The 21,241-nt window shown below is 38.0% G+C and overlaps 1 protein-coding gene across 2 annotated transcripts in view; it reads right to left on the reverse strand.

Moving 5' to 3' along the window:
• adam10a (ADAM metallopeptidase domain 10a) overlaps nucleotides 1–21,241 on the reverse strand; it is a 74,681-nt gene that overhangs the window by 8,168 nt on the left and 45,272 nt on the right. The window contains exons 4-9 of one of the 2 annotated variants that reach the window (XM_079866746.1): nucleotides 12,307–12,465; nucleotides 4,615–4,715; nucleotides 4,218–4,373; nucleotides 4,034–4,126; nucleotides 3,182–3,365; nucleotides 782–945 (exon numbers count right to left, since the gene is read on the reverse strand). In XM_079866746.1, the coding sequence (XP_079722872.1) occupies nucleotides 782–945; nucleotides 3,182–3,365; nucleotides 4,034–4,126; nucleotides 4,218–4,373; nucleotides 4,615–4,715; nucleotides 12,307–12,465 (857 nt within the window). Of the gene's footprint in view, nucleotides 1–781; nucleotides 946–3,181; nucleotides 3,366–4,033; nucleotides 4,127–4,217; nucleotides 4,377–4,614; nucleotides 4,716–12,306; nucleotides 12,466–21,241 lie in introns of both variants that reach the window. The other variant, XM_079866745.1, reaches the window with a different exon arrangement.

The following is a 21,241-nucleotide window of genomic DNA, read 5'->3' on the forward strand; positions in this document are numbered from 1 at the left end:
GGGGGTGCTCACCCCGCAATCTGTCCAGGTCTATTGCAACATGATGGGGATAGGGATGTGACACAATACTGTGAAAAAGATGCTGAAATAAGGTCTTGGTTCTCTGTGGACATTAAAAATCTCAGGGTGCTACCTGAAAACAGTATGCTTGTAATTCTTTCATCATTAGAATGCCAAAATTTTGAATTTGACATTCTAATATTCCCATGTACACAGTTTGGCATCCTAATCATGCTGAAAACCCACTTAAATCAGCATAAAGCTGGTTTAAGGAGCCTGGCCAATCTAGTCTTCAGCTGGTCTGATTGGTTTCCAAGGCTGGCCATGCTGATGTTTAGCTAGGCTGTCAGTTAGAGTAAAAACCAGCTTAGGTTGGTTTAAGATTTTCCCAGCAGGGATAGTTTCCATTGCCAGTGCACATTGGTGGTATATATCCCTCACATTCTCTGTAAAAACTGTTGAGTGTGAGAAAAACTAAATATATACAAAACTAGACTGTAAATCCAACACTATTTTTCAGTGGGCCATGGGCCAGTTCTTGGCAATTACTTTTAAACTGAAACAAGTTACAGAGGACTGAGCAAAAACTAGGTCAGGATATTTTAAAAGTCTGGCTAGATCAATCTGACAGTTTAAAGACCTCAAATGCAGTACTGTAATGTGTGCTAAACTCTTAAAGCATCAGAGGATAAGATTAATTTGTTCATAAAGAATTCAGCTGAGGTGTGTTGTCTACTGCTTATCTGTCCAGGATACTGCACATGTAGTGAGAAGGACTCACCGGAGAGCCGAAGTTATGTCCGACCTCATGAGCGAAGGTGATGTGGGAGACTTTAGGGGGAACATGTGAAGCGTAGTTTTGCACTGTGATGATGCCGGTGTTCAGAGACTTCTTCTTCCCATCAGAGTACTGTTTATTCTTCTCACAGATCCCACCAGAGCTGCCTGAAACCACACATAAGAGAGGCATTCATTAAATAAAATTTAAATGAAGTGATAAATTAAAAAAATTAAAAAATAAAATATTTATAAAAATTATGATAAATGATGATATCAGTATTCTCCTCATCCTTAAGTAGTGAAATCATTAAGGAATTAAAAGAGCCATTAAAAAACAAAACAATATTTTATACAATATTGCTCTACTCATAAACATGAAATAATAAATAATTTATACAAGCATCCCAAGACCCGCAGACGTTCAATGAATGTAATTAAAGTGTTAATTATTCAAAGTCAAACTTCTATCCTAATTTAATGTGCAGAGCAAGCTAGCTATATTACAGCTATAGTATAAATACTGTGGCTCTGTCAACCTGCTGCTCTGTTTGTTTGAGTATCGCAATCATCCTGGCTTAGCGACACTGGCTTAAACAATGGAAGATGAGGGGAAATGTTAGCAAAATATTGTTTGGTGTTCAAACTTGATTAATCAGTCAACGCCGAGAAGTGTAGAAATGAAGTGATGTCACTGTAGCTGAATACAAACGACCAGCGTAGCGTACACATAGACAGAGGGCAAAGACGTGGCACTCTGCCTTTACAACACTAATACCTGTAAAAATGTTCTGTGGCAGTACTCCCACACACCTTCTGTATAAATCTGACTAAAGAAAAAGTGTACTGGCTGAAGTAGTGAAGTGTAGGAAATCACGTGCTAGGTGGGCTACACATCTCACATTGAGAATCTTTATCCCAAGAGTCACATATTTGAAATTTAGCATCTCAAGCCGTTTTTAATGACTGCATTTGCTAAACAAATACAGCTATAAAAATACATTATTAGCACAAAACAGCATCAAACTGTAAGCGTGTGAATTAATTTTCTGTTATGTTCCCTGCATAATGATAAAAACACACATGCACACAAACATGTTCGCTGATTAGTTAGTTTATTGTTAGTAATTGCTGTTGTCCCTGTAGATTAGCCGGAGTGGGATCAAAGCAGTAGACTTTAACAATGCTAATTTACCTGTATTGATTGACAGGATTTGTGTGAGTATATGAGAGTGTTTATGTGTGTGCTTCCCCACAAAAACAGCATTAAAGTGTTAATGTAGAAAGCTTGTTACTTTAAGTGCAAAGACTCAGTTAAAGACTTCATTCTCCCTTTTTGTTGAATTACAGACCTTATATTACATTGTTATTCTCTGGGATATTTTAAAATTAATTATGTAGATATGAGCTAGTTTTATGCTTAAAAATATCTGTATCGTGAGGTTACGCATTTTAATAAGTCTTCAAGACACTGAATCATTTAAAAAAGACAACAAAAATCAATACAAAACTTGATTTAAACTATATATGTGTGTTTATATATATATATATATATATATATATATATATATATATATATATATTAACTAGAAACTATGTGTTTATGCAACAAGTTGTGTATTTGTCTATTAGTGAGTGTCTGTGAAGCAGGCAAAAAGAGTGAAAGAGTCCTCAGAGTGAAAAGGTGAGAGAGACACACACCTCCCTAGCAACATGAATACATTAATAGAAACAAACACACATAAAAGGTGATGAAAAGAATCTCTCACTTTCAAGGTGTGCATGTCTGTGTTAAAAGAAAGGCAAATATGTGAAAAACACTAATAGGGTTTTCATCAAGCAGAGCTTAAAGGGAAATTGTCGCTCTGCCCTTGTTTCAATGCCTCTTTATCTTGAGAATAATGCAGTTTAGATACCTACTAAAAAAATTAAGTAAAATAAAAACCTTGGCAAAGTAAAGTCTGATCAAAATGATTGTGTTTAAATGGCATTGAGTCAAACTAAATAAAGGCATATTTTAGACTTGTACTATGTCTATATTAATCCAAATATAATTACTACGGACTGATCCTAACCCCAGCCCTAAAAGGACACATTTAGCTAATTCTGGGGACAATTAGACCCCCAAAGTATAGCAAAGTAAACATGTGTACACACAGACACACACACACAAACAGTGTGAGGACTTTCACTGATAATTTTATCGTCATGCCGTGTACTGAGATTAATGGAGACAACATGGCCTGTCCCACATCAACATCATGTCTGATTCTTCAGCCCTGCCTCGTCTCTCGACATGCATGCTGATTTATTTCAGATTAGCAGACACTAGGCCACTCACACACACAGAAAACTTCTCGGGTTATAAATCAGGGAGACCCTGTACGTTCATCTCCGATCATACCTGAAGGAGCCCCGACCCAGGCCAGACCCAGGACTCCATCATCGAAGTCTCTATCTGTGAAGACATAGGCTAGACAATAGTCATCGTGATTCTGCTCCGAGTTGAGCTCTAGAAATTTCTCAACACCGATGTTGGCAAATCGGAAAGGGTTGGTGTAATCCCTCTCATCACTGGTAGTGTTGATCTAAAACAGAAACACAAACAGACTTCATTTTAATACAACAGATGGGTACAATCTACATGAGAATATGATGTAACATTTTGTGTCCTCCTTTGTGTCTCCTTCTGTGTTTCTTTTTTTGTTTTTCTATGCAACCATGTTAGATGGTTATACAAGAATGTTGCGTCAAAACACTGTCAAATTAATTTTCGCTTTTGTACCTCAAAACACCCACTTTTGTCCATAACTGTTTTTAAACACATTCTGTGTGAACGGCCCCTTAAGCAGCCAAAGAGTCAATTGTAGAGCAGTAGCCTGGGACTAAAAGGAGAACTTTGCAAGTCTTCGAAGAGCTGCAGTATATGGGCTGACAAGCTTTTATTGACATCTGGTCAATACTGAGTGAGATCTGTAACCCCTCTGTACAACTGTAACATCTTGAGCCAGTCGGTCAAGATGTAAGTTGTATTCTAACCAGGTAATCATTATGGATAATAATAAATATATCCTGTTTAAAGTTCACATTAGATTAAATATGTCAAGGACTGGGCTTGACATTCTTACAATAACTAGAAAAATGTCTCAATCCATATTACAGTTCCAATAGGAAATTACATTCACATAATAGAGTGCACCACATCTAAAAATCTCAGAGAAAAAAAAGATAACAGTGAAGAGAGAAGCACATTAACCTTGATTCTCTTCACCATGAAGCTGATATTGCGGATGCCCTGAAAATCCGTGCTTTGATAGATGGAGTCAATGGCCTTCACGTGACTGGAAATCTGCATAACCCAAAAGAACAATCCTATAAATGTGCAATATAAAACACAGCAGGCACCACTTGCCATAAAGACATCTGTGCTTAAGGTGTACCTGTGCGATCACAGCCTCCCTGGTGCCATAGTATTTGAAAAAGAGGTGATCTGTCTGGATGAAGAGTTGACAGGTATTTTTCTCTGGCTGTGCTGCACGACGTTTCCTCAGGATCACCGGCCCATCAGCCATCTCTTCATCAATAACGAGGTTTGTCTGCTGCAGAGAAAACAGCAGGACACATAAGAATTTAACTAAGAAGACAAGACATTTTGAATCATTTATTTCAAATCAGAATTGAATCTTTCTCTGGTGTATTCTGGCCAGGTATCAAATTGAAATCTAATCTTCAGAATCATGGGAAAGAGAAATGTTCCAGATCTCCCTGTGTGACAGAGTTTCTGTTGGTGATATCAGTGGTGTTCAGCTGAGCTGTATAAAGGCTGTTGGAGCTGACCTGGGTGGGCTCCTCCACTGCAGATGCCTGGTATTTCTTCATCCTCTCAAATACAGAGTGATCTGCACAGCCACCTTCTGATCCATACTTGTGAGGGTAATCTGGGAAGAAAAAATTCAAGAGTTGCTTAAAAACCAATGCAACACAATGCAAAAACTATATTGTTAGCATGTCCAGTCTCTAATTAAGCAGCCTGCTGCACTTAACCTTTACTTCATTTCATTAATACCCTTTTATCCAGACTTAATTTTCCTTTTCATATTTTTTTATCCATTTTAAACCTCAATATTCAACATATGATACATAACTGAAAAGACACTGAGTCAAAACTAGATATTTATCCTGAGGGAAGCTTCTCAGCGAAGAAACTGCACAAAGTACTATCACACACTACACCTAAGGAAGAACTGCGAATGCAGCTGATACCAAGTCCACCTATTCCTGTTATTGTAATGGGAAAAGCACAAAGTGTTACTGATATTGAGGTCTCTGCCTTTTTGTGGCTGTAGAGCATAAAATCTTATATCAACTGCACTGGTTACTTCTTCTTTCTTTCACTACTTGATGGCTACATTTGATGGCTGAGCAAACACCTGTGCTGTTTGTCACAAATCAATTTATATGTTCCCACAAAAATATTAATCCGTACAACTATTTTTAACTTATAAAAGGGAATGTTTCTTGAGCAGCAAATCAGCATATTAGAATGATTTCTGAAGGATCATGTGACACTGGAGTAAAGGCTCCTGAAAATATATTAAAATAGAAAACCGTTTTAACATTTTATATTATAATAATATTTCACAATATTACAGATTTTACTGTATTTTCGATCAAATAAATGAGTGTAAGAGCATAAGAAACTGTCATAGGATTCTTTACTGGTATTTCTTATTAATTTAATGCATAACATTATTAATTTGTAAAAAACAAAAAAAAAAAAAAAACTTACTGAACTCAATCTTTGGAACAGTAGTATACATATGAATGAAAACCATATATAAATTCTCAACAAATCCATTGTTAGTTCATTACCAAATATTTGAAAATAATATTTTATTATTATTGTTGAATAATAATATATTATTATTAAAAATAATAAAAACATTCAATTTAAAACAGCAAGTATGAAAGGTAAGAATTATTTTTGACAGAAAGTTGATTCTGGACTACTTGATTTTGGTTCACTGCTTGCAATAACCAAACATAAGCAGAAAAGAAAATGAGAGTATAATCAAGTGATCAAATATCTAATATCAAATATCTATAGATATTTTTAATGGAAAGTAAATATTGAAATCCTGCCAGCATCCATTATGGAAAAGCATGTGCTTCCCTCCTGTTGGCATGTTACTCAACCAAAGTGGACTGACTGACTGACTCACACACGGTTTTCATGTTTTATGGGGACATGGGATAGGGATTTTTAAACTGTACAAACTGTATATTCTGTCCCCTAAACCTACTCATCACAGAAAACGTTCTACATTTTTACATTTTCAAATTCTTATAAATCATTCTGTATTATTTATAAGCCGTTTTCCTAATGGGGACCAAAAAATGTTTTGGTATTAACATGGTATTACCAAAGCCCGTCTACGGAAAGCCTGTTCACTCCAACGCCCTATTAAGTCCTATTGGTTGTAGTTCCAATCAGAGTTCCACTGGGAGCGCTCGCCATGAGTGCAAAATGAATGGGAGTCAATGGGGCTAGACGGCTAAATTTGTCTCCCTCCTCACCCGATTGCCGTTGAGAAATCTCAGATTTGATTGTAGGTTTTGCAAGTTCAACATGGGTTATAGGTCGAAAGTTGAATGAACGAGTACTTATTTCTTTTCGATTTCTTACAGGTTGAGTTGTTGTTGCCCATAACACGCTAGCATTCTGCTAATGACGTCATTGACATTTTGAAAGACTTTTTAAAGCAAATAAGTGACTCTAAAAAATCTAACACCAAGCAATGTGTAATTTCTTTGCATCCCCTTTCGAAAACAACATTCAAATTACTAGACAAAAAATTATATCCTAAGAAAAGTGGATTTTGAGCGGTATAGCTCCATAGACCTCCATTCATTCTGCACTCGTCATGTGAGCGCCCTCATATGGAACAAGAGTGGAACTGCAACCGGAAGTTTATTGAGTGTCACTTCTCCCCTCATTAGACTTTCTCTGGTATTACTATCTTTATGAGGACATTTGGTTCCCATAACGTAGGTTTTACTAGGACCACACACACACACACACACTCACTCTAACAGAATGTCTATGGAGCGTCCCCATTTAGATAGCTATTGTTTTTAATATATAGCTAGTTATAAATACTATGACGTAACCCTCTCCACACCCTAATCCTAACAGAAAACTTTCTGTATTATTACAATTAAATTTAATAAAAAATGTTTACATATTTATATATAAATAATATATATAAATAATAATATGGCAAGTACACACACACACGTTATATATATAACATGCACACAGTTCAACTAACACAATCTGACCAACTGACTCATGTGTCTGTTACTTGAAATAAAAGATGACTTAAATTAAGATTCTTTTATCAAACATTTGGAGCATTCTGTAACAGAAATTTTTGATGATGATGTGACCAGTATGTTGAGCACCTTTGGATATTAATCATATTCATATCCAAATGTAAAATGCTGACATTACAACAAGGAATAGTCACTGCCCTAAAATTTGGCATGGGTGTCATTCTGACAAATATCAGCTTGTCATTGACCGAAGACTGATGACCAGTGCAGTATCTACACAACTCACAGATTAGATAAGAACAGACTGTAAAGAAATGATAAAAATAACAAAATATATCATAAGCAGTGCACATGTGTGCAGCTCTTACACACACCAGTCTAATTACCCATGACAGGTTTATTCTGATGGTTTCTCAGTTCCAGGACAGGCAGACAGACACTCTCAGTGAAAAAAGAGAGTTGGTCAAATGAGACAGCAGAGCATCTATGAGAACTCCACAGAGAACAATAACCACACATAGACACTGAGGATCCCACATGAGCTACTCTCTTAATAATCTTTACAATTCAGCATCACGTGCATGACATCTTGATGAAACTTCTGGTTGAGTGGAATTGCTGCATTAGCCTATCCGTGCCTGGACAGGTCACAGGCCAAAAGGTGTACAGGAAGCGTGAAGATACTGAGCTTTCGATGCGAGACAGTTCAACTAAAAACATCTATTACTCTCCTGAGAGAACTTTAGCAAAGTTTTCTTCATGCAGGAAGTGGCTGTGGTGGAATAATGTTGGCATGTACAGACAATGAATCATCAAAATGTGCTCTTTAATGTGAGGGCATGGAGGACTACAGAATATGTATGTGGTTGCATGTGTCTTGGACGATGTTAGTGAAGACTGACAATCTGACCTCTGATCACAAAATCTCAATTTCTTCTCTATGAGCTTTTTATTGTCCCACACTGGGACAATACCCCACACAACCCCATTCAAATGCAAATCTTTGTTGGGCAGAACAAGAGAGACATCTGTCTAGAGGAAACGAGTGCAAAAGAAAATGACAAGTGTCTCGAGGAGAGAATAGAAATCTGTCTTTTGAGATGAGAAAAGTCTCTGACTTGTCAAAGTAATTGAAATGGAAGCATGGCAAGCTTTTAGCTGAAATCCCAGGTTCATTTTTTACTCTTAAGAAAGTGAACACAATAAAAAATGCGGACTGTTCGAGTGAAAATTATTCATGTACTGACACATTTGTTCTGAGTAATGAACAGCAAAAAAACAACACAAAAATAAATCTGACAAACAACCACTCAGGAACACAAGACTAAGGGTACGTTTACAAGACAACGATATGCTTAAAACTGAGAAGTTTTTCCATGGAGTTTTTCGCATACAGACGACACCATTGTCAAAACGACCCCCATTCACAGGGATCCACGAAAACGACTAAAAACACTGTATTCTGCTGCCAGGTCATTAGATGGCGATGAAACACTATAGATTGAACACGTAATACGCATGACGTCATCGTTCTCAGAGATTCACATTTTTACACGGAGGCCGTTTTAAAAACTTGCACTTTGAAACCCGTTTTCAAAAGTTTGCGTTTTCAGGCACCCAAAACGCTGTTGTCGTGTAAATGAACGGGCAAAACGCATAAAAAAGTTTTACGTTTTTAGTTGAAAACGGTTTCATGTAAACAGCCCCTAAATCCAACTGTGGTTGTGACAGGTTGTGCCATGCTTCAAGTGGCAATACAGTTTCAGTATTAACAACCCATACTGTGAAGACTGAGCTTATTAAAATATGCAATAATACCAGCTGAAATTCTCAGAAAACTCCATTATGGTGGACCTAAGCTGGCTGACTCTGCAAATTATGACGCACAGTTTTGCTGATCCTGGAACAACCCAATGCGAGTGGGCATCATGGGGATGAGGTAAATAACAAATTGATAAGAATTCTGCCAGCCCAAAACCCAACACTTTATGTCAGTTATCCAATAATCCACATCAATAAAAGTTCAGTAGATGCATTCAATGTAATTAATGCATGTAGAAGAAATGACAAATTTCATGATTTTTTGAAAGGGATATATTTGTGATTCTGTAAGGTCTCTTTTCTCATCAGCCTCCAGGAGTTTGACTAAAGCTTTGTTGAAGCATTAAATTACTCAAGTGAGAATCATTACCCTAAAGGCCTCTGCCTTAGGAACAACAGCCCAATGAGAGAATAAATAATTCTAGGCCTTTCTTATTTAGAGAAATTGATTGAAACTGAGCCTAAATATATGTTCAATTGCACTGTCACAATTGCTGATTTTATCATTTGATGTCAGTGAGGTTTTCCTGTGAGTGTATGTTTCAGAAGGAGAAACACCCACATTTCTGAGCCTGGCATGAGCCAGTGAGTGATCCAGAGTTCACTCCCTCTCCAGCTGCCCTCCTTCTGACCTCTGTCCTTGAGCTTCAATAGACCACTGTCAACCACAATTAACTCTTTCTCTTTCCCTCCCATAGATACAAACTCACTGTCCCGAACTGACCTCATCCATTTTTGCAGTGATCATACATTAGCTCTCTTTAGTGATCTCTCACTTATTGCGCATGTGCACACTCAACATGCAAGCTGGAGTGAATTGAGTCAGTGTCTTCACAAGGCTTTCAGTCATCTGACTGTTTCACCGCATCTACAATGGTGTATATGCGTAAGCTAGAGTTAGTCATCCTGTTTTTCCTACAACCAATATTGATACTAAGCACTTCATTACTTCACAGTATGACACAGCTGTGTGGAAAAGACATTCCATTTCCTTTTGCACTTCCACATGCTAACACTATACTTTATAAGTATCAGAACAAGCTCCTTTCCTTGTTTCCTATATATTTTAGAAAGCTATATTGACCAATTAGCATCCAGCCCCAGATTAATCCACTATGTATATATGTGTATATATATATATATACACATATCTATATATCTATATATCTATATCTATATATATATATATATATACATACATACATACATATACATATACATATATATATATATATATATATATATACATACACATATATATATATATGACAGTTTCTTATACTCTGTTAAAATGTTAAAACTGTTTTCTATTTGAATATATTTTCACATACTGAAACACGTGTCACATGATCATTCAGAAATCATTCTAATATGCTGATTTTCTGCTCAAGAAACATTTCCTTTTATAAGTTAAAAATAGTTGTACTGATTAATATTTTTGTGGGAACTGTAACATTTTCCCTAGAATTCATTTCTTTCCAAATAATAATAATAAAAAAAAAAACTTACTGACCCCAAACTTTTGGACAGCAGTGTATATTAAGAGGAAAGCATACCAGTTTACAAGCAGCTAACCTTTGACAGGGCTGTGATGTAATGTTTCACCTCTTTGTACTTGAGAACATGTTAACAGTGATAACATATGCTAGTAGTATTTAAGAGGCTCTATGAGGAGGAAAAGTGCACCACTATGTTTGATTGAGAGGGTGAGTGACTGACAGGATGCAACATAGAGAGAGTGAGACAAAACACAGTAAAGTCTAGTAGTGTTTCCCAACCACTGTGCAGCGGCACACTAGTGAAAAAGTTGATGACAAAGTTATGCGATGCACTTAGTGCCTCAGATGCAGCTATTCCAGTGATGGACAAAACATCTGTCATACGCTGGTTAAAAAACTTGTAACTCCATTTGATTTTCATAAAATTCATTTTTAAAAAAAGTAATATTATAATGACACATGCAAGTGTCTGACCGTATATAAAATAACGACACGGTGTTCACTTATTTAAAAAATACGAGGTTTCCGCCTGGTATTATGTAAAATCTTTTAGTTTTTTATCACCAACATCATAGCTTCCTATATGACCTTATTGTGTTCCTACCTCAAGTTTCACATTAAATGCGAGTACTACATTAATACAATATCCAGTTTTAATATGCCATTTGAAGCAATGCATGTTTGCGCAATTTTGATATATTTTAGTGCTTAGTGGTGTGCAGTTTTTACTTATGCAGAGGCAAAAAATAATATATAAAAAAAAGGTTGGGAAACACTGGCCTAGCACACTATAATCCTCAAGCTTGTTGCCTTTGACCTTGTATTCTATGTGTTACCGGCCTTAAGAGGAGAAGGGGAAGCTCACTGCATTTTGCTGTGTCCTAACTGGTTTATTTGTGTGCCAATGCTTTATATTACACTAATTCACTCAATTTCATTCTCATGATCCAAAACACCTTTTCAAAAGATTATAATGACCATCATATGTGCTGTAATACCAACATTAACAGCACTTTTCCATCCAAAAGCAATCAAAACATGCAATTTGAAACCAATTACATGTTCCAGCCATTTTAACAGCGCTCATCACACTCAAGAGAGTCTCAGTGATTGGAGACAGACCCACTCAGACACATTTATTATCATTTCCTAAAAAAGCAAATATGATATGGATCTTCAACTGTGTGTAAACTTGATTATGCTAAAAGCAGATTATTAACATTTACAGCATCTAAAGCTGAGTTCAGGAACTGGTTAGCTTCAAACAACTTTTATTTATGTACATTACATTCAAAAGTTTATGGTCAGTAAGATTTTTGTTTTTTAAAGAAATTAATGTGTTTATTCAGAGAGGATGCATTAAATTGATCAAAGGTGCCAGTAAAGATTTATTTTTCAAATGAATGCTGTTCTTTTTGCCATTTTTTATTAAAAGAATCCTGAGGAAAAAAAAAAAAACCTATCATGGTTTCAGCAGCACAACTGTTTTCAACATTGAAAATCATAAGAAATGTTTTATGATCACCAAATCAGCATATTAGATTTATTTCTGAAGGATCATGTGACACTAAAGTTTGGAGTAATGATGCTAAAAAAATTCTGTTTTGTCATGACAGGAATAAATTAAATTTTTATTATTTTAAATGGAAATAATATTTCATTAGACTTCTTTCAAAAACAATTAAAAAACCTTTCAACAGTAGTGTAGTGTATAAAACAAGTTTGTTAGCTAAATATATCTATATAATCTAAAAGCATCCATAGAAACTATCACAACACTAAATCTGATCAGTAAACTGGACACATGCACAGTATGAAATAGGAGATTATTAAGGATATGATATAGGTCACTCTAATGCTAATATTAGCTTACCGATGTCATCCTCATGGTAGATGACTGAGTGGTAGGGCACATTCTGGCCTTTGAGGTATCTCTCTGAGGGTTCTACGTAGTATGTACCATGATGGCTCTTAATGAAACCCTCAAACTTCCCATCCACGATAGAGCCATGGGTCAGAGTGCCCTTCTCACCTGCAAGATAAAAACAAACCAAAAGTTAAAGACCAAAGGCAGTTGTAAAGTTATTCAAGGCACAGATACAGCTCTCTCTCTATGCTGGTAGACAGAGGGCGTGAAATATGATGGATGGGAAAACGTATAAAGAAATGCTTTCATATAATGATCCAATGATTCATCTCTATTATAAACACACCATGCACATAACGCAACTAAGCTCTTGACCTTTAGAACGGTAATGAGCTCAGCAACCCGGCTACTGTCTCTGACGATCAAAGCAGACCCGTTCTTCATCTACAGACTTTAGAACTTCGTCTAGAGCTGCACCACAACAGTAGGCAGATGGACATCAACATTTACACTGAATCATTTAGAAAATGCTTTTAATCAAAGTGACTAACAAATGAGGACACAACAACAAACATGAGTAATAAGGAGGCAGTAATTGTCTGAAATGTCAACCAGAACCAAGAACAAAGGGATACAGTAGAACATTGGTACAAAATTCTTATTTTAAGAATGACTGCATTAACCCATTGATGCTTTGGCTTGTTCCAGAGGTAACTACAGTAGAATTATTTACCTTTTTTCCCCAAAACATAATATGCAGCTATTTTGCATTTTAACAACCAATGTGAACACATACCTATATATACACATTCCCGTAGAAACCTATGCAAATATTGAGATAATGCAAACCTCCCAATTACAGATTAAACAAACAAAAAAAACATAGAACCGAACATATAAAGACATAACTAAAACACATTCAAAAAGTACTGTTGATAAGCAAAAGCAACAATCACAAGACAAAATCACACTACATACAGTGTAAAACAAGGTAAAACATAAAAGAGAACCATCATACAGTTTTAAATGGGTAAACAGTCAAGTATTCAGAGAATATACATGTCTATTTTTTGGTAGTGAGGAACTGGGGAAATTATTTTACAACCGAGGAACAGTGGAAGTTAACTACATCAAAATTTGAGGAGCAGCACAGAAACAAACAGGGGAGTTGAGCTTCCTACACCGACAGCACATCCTGGAAAATTCTGCTTCAACTTCAAACAGACTGCCAAGTTCTACTTGTGTGTAAATGAACTCTTAAATAACAAAATACAGAAACCAAAGAACAGACCAACAAAAGGAGTTGTTGTCCATAATGTTCTAGACATCTTAGGCTATCAAAATCTCAGAACATTTTTGCTCGTTTCAAATGATGGGTCCACTTTAAACAAGACAAATGAAAGAGAAGCTTTGAACGTTTCTTACAAGCACCATAAGTGCTTTAAAAGAAAACATATTGCAATAAAACGGTTAACGGGATTTTATCAGGAGCTCTCTGCTATCACAGTTAAAAGGCTGTGGGAAAGTGGTGGTGTGTTTTGTCTGTTTCTCAGGCAAAGAAAAACCACCTGCAATCTAGTTTCTTTCTTCAGAATGGGACAAGCTCTAAAAGCTCTTGAACTCTTCATCCCTAAACTTATAATAACACAAGAGAAGGTTCACTCTCACCCTGTGTAACATTAAAGGTCCCGTATTATGCCCCTTTTCACAAGATGTAAAATAAGTCTCTGATGTCTCCAGAGTGTGTATGTGAAGTTTCAGCTCAAAATACCCAACAGATCATTTTTTACAGCATGTTTAAATTGTCATTTTTTGGGGCTCAGAAAAACGCGCTGTTTTAGTGTGTGCCCTTTAAATGCAAATAAGCTTCTGCTGCACGACACAGGGGGCGGAGCCTCACGAGCTCGCGCTCAGTCTCTCAGGACAATTTCATCTCACGGAATGATGATAATATCAGAAACTCTCAGTAACAGTGTTCATTTCGAGTCGGACAATAATGCCTACAGAGTCAGAGTGCTGTATAGAGATGAAACAGGGATAGTTTAGTAGTTTAATTACGGTTATTATAACGTATTTGTCATCTGCTTGTATGTATCCATTATTTATTAATAGCCTACAAGTCTGCTGTCTGAATGATGATCAAACATATACTGATGAGTTTATCAAAGTTTATTGTAGGGCTGTCACTTTTGTGAAAAAATCCTGTTCGATTTTTGAGACATATGTGTTCATTGAATCGATTTTAAAATCGATTTTCCACGTCTAAAGACGTTTCCATTTTAAACGCCAAATATGGGCAAATCCACGGACAACTAACAGGCATTAGGACGAACGTAAAGAGGGCGCTTGAGACGCGCACAAGTCAGCAATTCCTGTTGATTTATTGGCGTGAAGTTTCGTGCACAATGACAAACAGGAGTGCAACATTCTCGAAAAGCAATAAGCAGAATGGACTGCCATAACATCAGTGAAAAACATTACTACAGGCTTCAACATGCCTGTGTTTACGGTTAGAAAAGTCAAACAAATGTTGCCTACGATTGTTGACCGTAGCCTGAATCTGTATCTGTATGCACGAGACTGTCTGAATACCGGCAGAATTCACATTTTTGTAGTAAAAATAGAAACATTATGCAGAAGTATAATGTGTGTTTGTCAGAGTTGCTGTGTGATGCGCGTTCGCTGTGGGCGTATCGTGACGAGCTGGACGCGTTCCGAGAAAAGACCGTTAAAATCGATTCCCTATTTTCGTTTTCGAAACTTGTGTTGGTTGGTCCGATCGATTGTGCAATCGATTTTCGAACGTAAAGTGACAGCCCTAGTTTATTGTACATCACACAAAAGATGAAGCGTCAGTTTTACTTCAGAAAATCACCGTAAGAACTGAGTAAACACAGTAAGTTATAAGAAGTGCGCAAGTACATAAACGAATTTCAGTAGAGATGAGGGAGCATTTCTGTGGGCGGAGGTTAGTCAAAAAACTGTTCTACTGACGTCATTAAAGAAGGAAGTAGAGGGATGTAGTCCAAACGGGCCGTTCGATGTAGTCAACTTCTGTTAAATAAAATATCTCGCTTGGCATTGAACTTTGAGCTTTATAATTTTACAGATATTATTTATGCTCTAACAGCAACATTACACACTAACTAAAGTTTGAAACATGGGATCACGAAGAACGGGACCTTTAAAGGGCACCTATTATGACTCTTTTCACAAGATGTAAAATAAGTCTCTGATGTCCCCAGAGTATGTATGTGAAGTTTTAGCTCAAAATACCCAACAGATCATTTTTTACAGCATGTTTAAATTGTAATTTTTTGGGGCTCAGAAAAACGCGCTGTTTTAGTGTGTGCCCTTTAAATGCAAATTAACTGGTGCTGCACGGCACAGGGGGCGGAGCCTCACGAGCTCACGCTCAGAGTCAGGACAATCTCATCTGATAATATCAGAACAGAAACTCTCAGTTGCGGTGTTCATTTCGACTCAGAGTCGGACAATAATGCCCACAGCGCCAGAGAATATATGCTGTATGGACATAGAACAGGTATAGTTTAGTTTAATTATGGTTATAACTTATTTGTCATCTGCTTTTATCCACTAATACAAGCCTGCTGTAGCAAAACCCGTCCGAATGATGACCAAAATATACTGACGAGTTCAGTGAAGTTTGTTGTACATCACACAAAAGATGAGCGTTAGTTTTACTCCAGAGAATCTCTGTAAGAGCTGAATAAACATAATATAAGAAGTGCGCATTAAAGTCTTATCCATAAACTCTCTCTCTCTCTCTCCCTTTCATTATCAACAACATACACAGCGAAGTACACAAAACACTCGTTACAACTAACAGTAAACAAATATACACACCTTTTCAGTGGGTGCTAAATAAACTGGTAAACCTTATATCCGTAAAATGACTCGAAGAGCTGTCATAAAGAGGCGCTCGCACTTTCATTTCTTCCGTGTCCAGTCACGTTAGGCCTGTTGCTCCGGAGTGTGTAAGCTTGATCACAAACAGTACAGATCCATCCTTGAGTAACAACGGGAGTAAATGAAGACTGCTATGTTCATTCTTACATTCTTGTCTACAGCTGCTCAAGCGTCGAACAATGGCGGACTCTGTGTCCAGCTCACTCAGGGCGGGTCTAGGCTCAAACTGAAGTGTCACTCAACAGTCGTGGGAGGGGCCTGCTCAATTCTACGTCACATTGCGCCGAATCTGAGAACAGCTCATTCTGAGACAGTGCTTATGATTTATTGAGATTGCAAAAAAAAACACTGGGTGGATTTTTATCATTCTAGGGTGGTTTTGCTCACACACTGCCAACACACATTTATGTTCAAACACCATGTAAAAGTGAATTTTGCATAATAGGTGCCCTTTAAACTACTGCTCTCCTCCATCCCTCCCTGACCTTCTGTTCTCATGTTTACAGATTAAAACAACAGGAAAGCTGATGAGGTGGTGAAGCATGAAGACACTCAATAACAAAAAACAAGCAACAGCCAAGAAGGATATTGGCACAACATACTTATGAAGTCAATCCTAATAAATGGACTGAATTTGACTAGAAGTACTCTGGTGGCTAATGAGTAGGATTGGGGTAGAGATGACATCCACTTCAGAGTAAAAAAAGATGAGAAAAAAAAAAGAAGAGAGAAATGCTAATGAGAGAATGAATGTTAATGTCAATGTCATCATCATTCCACAGAGAATTTGCACCATCCCAGACTACTTCAAACTCTTTTCTGTGAATATTAGAGGTTACAAGATTAAGCACCAAGTGATGTTTATCCTTTAGAGAGCACAAAGAGTGCTAATGGATAGTTCACCCAAAAATGAAAATTAAGCCATCATTTACACACCCTGGTGTTGTTCTAATGTAGTATGCCTTTCTTTTTTTTATGGACCACAAAAATTTTTCAAAAAAGTACTCGTGCTCGTCCACATAACGCCAGTGAATAGCGACCAGCATTAAACTTTTTAAAAAGGACGCAAAAGTATCAAAGAATGATAACATGTGAAAAGTGCCGTACATATTCTAAGTGTTCTGGGAGTATACGACAGGGCTTAGTTAAAACGTTTTAATGTATTCCTTAGCGATATTCTTAACCTTGACCGTTGGGGCTTCTCTGCATGGCTGCAGGACGTGTGTCTTCATGAGACTTCGGCCACAGTTCACTCCATGTCGCCCAGAAAAGTGGAATCCAGTGGAAGCGAGTTCCAGAGCTGAGGAGCAGAGCAGCTGAAAGCTCTGCTCCCCATAGAAACAAGGCGGACACGGGGAACAGTGAAATGGATGGAAGAAGAGGATCTAAGAGTGCAAGTGGGTGTGGGTACATAGAGGAGGTCAAAAAGATATGAAGGGGCAAGATTATGAATGACTTTAAAAGTGAGGAGAAGTATTTTATAGTTGATACGGTAAATGATGGGGAGCCAATGGAGCTGTTGTAAGATAGGAGTGATGTGATGAATAGAGGGGGTACGAGTGATAATACGAGCAGCTGAGTTTTGGACCAGTTGAAGTTTATGGAGGGTTTTATGCGGGAGGCCAAACAAAAGGGAATTGCAGTAATCTAAACGAGAAGTGACTAAACTATGAACAAGAATGGCAGTAGAGTGAGGCGTGAGGAAAGGACGCAGACGGTTGATGTTTCGAAGATGGTAGTAAGCCTTATAAACCTTATTAACATGAGACGTAAAAGATAGGGTGCTATTAGTCATGTTGTTAATATCTTGCAGTTTTCATTTTCTTTGGGTATATTTTCATCAACAGTAAATTTGAAATAAAATCGATTAAAATATAGTCAATGCAGGGGCATCTTGTCTTCACTACTACTGGCAAAAAAATTAAACAAAATGTCAATGAAAAAAAAAAAATCAGTTTTCATTCTTAAACTGTCAGTAAAAAGTTGATCTGACAACTTGTGGATTGTCTTTCTCCATCTGTGGTGTGTTCAAAAATCTATTGTGTTTTAAAGGTGAGCGATAGGATTCTTTGTTAGTGTTTATTCATCACTTCCAATAAAGAACCAGTTCAGAGCAATCCTCAACCACATTCACTTCCTCAGGCCCGAAGTCCTCCACTCATCCTTGTCAACAGATCACATGAACGTCATCTCCTGGAAATACTCAATACCAGTTATTATGAAACATCCTGTGGTGAGCAGGAAATTACATGAATCTGTTCAGAGCAATTCAGAGGCTGAAAGGATATGTCAGAACTAGGGTCAGGGGAGAGGCTCAGAGACAATGAGATAAGGATGCCTGATCAGAGAAAATGGAAATACGCTTTCATCTTCCAGTAGGCAGTCTGTCCATCATTTAAAGTACATGGGTAATTCTCAGATCTCACTAATGCGTGTTTATCCCAAGCTGTACCCATCATCAGTCAGGTTCAATGGCTCACCGGCTTCAAAGTCCATTACAAGGTACATAATGAGAATAAGGTGATGAGGCATTCTCTAATGTAAGGTCCTGGTGTCAACTCAGAAGCCTCAGAAATGATCATGCAAAAATGAAGAGTAACCGAACATGACATTTCATTCACTTATGCAGAAGATGAGGTCTGAAAACACAGACTCCACTAAAATGCTCAAAACTTAAAAATGTGTGCATTGATGGCATTAAAATCAACAATGACAGCAGACAGTAGAAAGTTACATAATCTAACATAAGAACCAGCCAATTATACACTGCTCAAAAAAATAAAGGGAACACTTAAACAACACAATGTAACTCCAAGTCAATCACACTTCTGTGAAATCAAACTGTCCACTTAGGAAGCAACACTGACTGACAATCAATTTCACATGCTGTTGTGTAAATGGAATAGACAATAGGTGGAAATTATAGGCAATTAGCAAGACACCCCCAATAAAGGAGTGGTTCTGCAGGTGGTGACCACAGACCACTTCTCAGTTCCTATGCTTCCTGGCTGATGTTTTGGTCACTTTTGAATGCTGGCGGTGCTTTCACTCTAGTGGTAGCATGAGACGGAGTCTACAACCCACACAAGTGGCTCAGGTAGTGCAGCTCATCCAGAATGGCACATCAATGCGAGCTGTAGCAAGAAGGTTTGCTGTGTCTGTCAGCGTAGTGTCCAGAGCATGGAAGCGCTACCAGGAGACAGGCCAGTACATCAGGAGATGTGGAGGTGTGGAGGGCAACAACCCAGCAGCAGGACCGATACTTCCGCCTTTGTGCAAGGAGGAGCAGGAGGAAGAGCAATCTGTGAAGAGCACAGGGCGCCAGTGGCGAATTTGCCAATCTTGGTGTTCTCTGGCAAATGCCAAGTGTCCTGCACGGTGTTGGGCTGTAAGCACAACCCCCACCTGTGGACGTCGGGCCCTCATACCACCCTCATGGAGTCTGTTTCTGACCGTTTGAGCAGACACATGCACATTTGTGGCCTGCTGGAGGTCATTTTGCAGGGCTCTGGCAGTGTTCCTCCGGCTCCTCCTTGCACAAAGGCGGAAGTAGCGGTCCTGCTGCTGGGTTGTTACCCTCCTACGGCCTCCTCCACGTCTCCTGATGTACTGGCCTGTCTCCTGGTAGCGCTTCCATGCTCTGGACACTACGCTGACAGACAACCTTCGCAAACCTTCTTGCCACAGCTCGCATTGATGTGCCATTCTGGATGAGCTGCACTACCTGAGCCACTTGTGTGGGTTGTAGACTCTGTCTCATGCTACCACTAGAGTGAAAGCACCGCCAGCATTCAAAAGTGACCAAAACATCAGCCAGGAAGCATAGGAACTGAGAAGTGGTCTGTGGTCACCACCTGCAGAACCCACTCCTTTATTGGGGGTGTCTTGCTAATTGCTTATAACTTCCACCTATTGTCTATTCCATTTGCACAACAGCATGTGAAATTGATTGTCAATCAGTGTTGCTTCCTAAGTGGACAGTTTGATTTCACAGAAGTGTGATTGACTTGGAGTTACATTGTGTTGTTTAAGTGTTCCCTTTATTTTTTTGAGCAGTGTATAAACTGTGTCCTAGCGGAGTAATTTTGTGTTAGATATTTAGGACTGAGAAAAAGACTGTGTTCTACATCAAATAATTTCATGCAGTGTCTATTGATAAAAATAATACAATTCTAGGCATTAATATTGTGACAGAGGATTTGGTCAGCGAGTTACATGAGAGATAAATGAGGTGTGCAGTGGTCAAATATCATCATTGCAGGATGTGTGCATCAGAGGTTCTGCTCTATGACAGGGCACACCTTCACTTTTCACCTTTTACAAACCAAACGAAGAAAGAGCCTGACTCTATACCCCTTACAACCTTAACAATAAAACGCAGATCAAAAATGTCAGAAATAAACTATATATTTCTGCCCGCCCGACACTTGTAACAACACAACCTTGCTTCTGCAGCGATGTTTCCAACAACGTCTGAAAATTACTTTTTATGTGGAGTGAGAAAGTCGCATAAACCATGCGAAATCCGATCAGAGCAGTCAGACTGAACATATCAATTTCTGCAGCTAGTGTTAATTGTTTTAAGCCAGGGACAACAACAAGATTTTCCAGGACATTTTACATTTTCTTTTAGGGTGTGTTCACACTTGCCATGTTTGGGTCGATTAAAACGAACCCTGGTGCGATTGCTCTGTTAGTGGGGTTCATTTGAATAAGTGTGAACGCTGCCATTCGAACCCTGGTGCGTGCCAAACAAGCAGACAGAGACCACTGAAAAGATGGGTCTAAGTCCGCTTCTAAACTAACTCTGGTGCGGTTTGAATTAAATATGAATGCAACGGACCAAAGACATGTAAACGAACCAAAAACAGGACGATGAGACCCCCTACCCCCACAGATATTTATGTGTGAGACGGAGGGATTCCCACCACTGTTTTGACTCCTTTACACATTTTGTAAGCTCTTCACAAGTGCTTTGGATGTTCAGTAAGTTCCGTCTCGAAATATAGGC

This window comes from Squalius cephalus (assembly GCF_949319135.1).
Source record: "Squalius cephalus genome assembly, chromosome: 3".
Classification (NCBI taxonomy): domain Eukaryota; kingdom Metazoa; phylum Chordata; class Actinopteri; order Cypriniformes; family Leuciscidae; genus Squalius; species Squalius cephalus.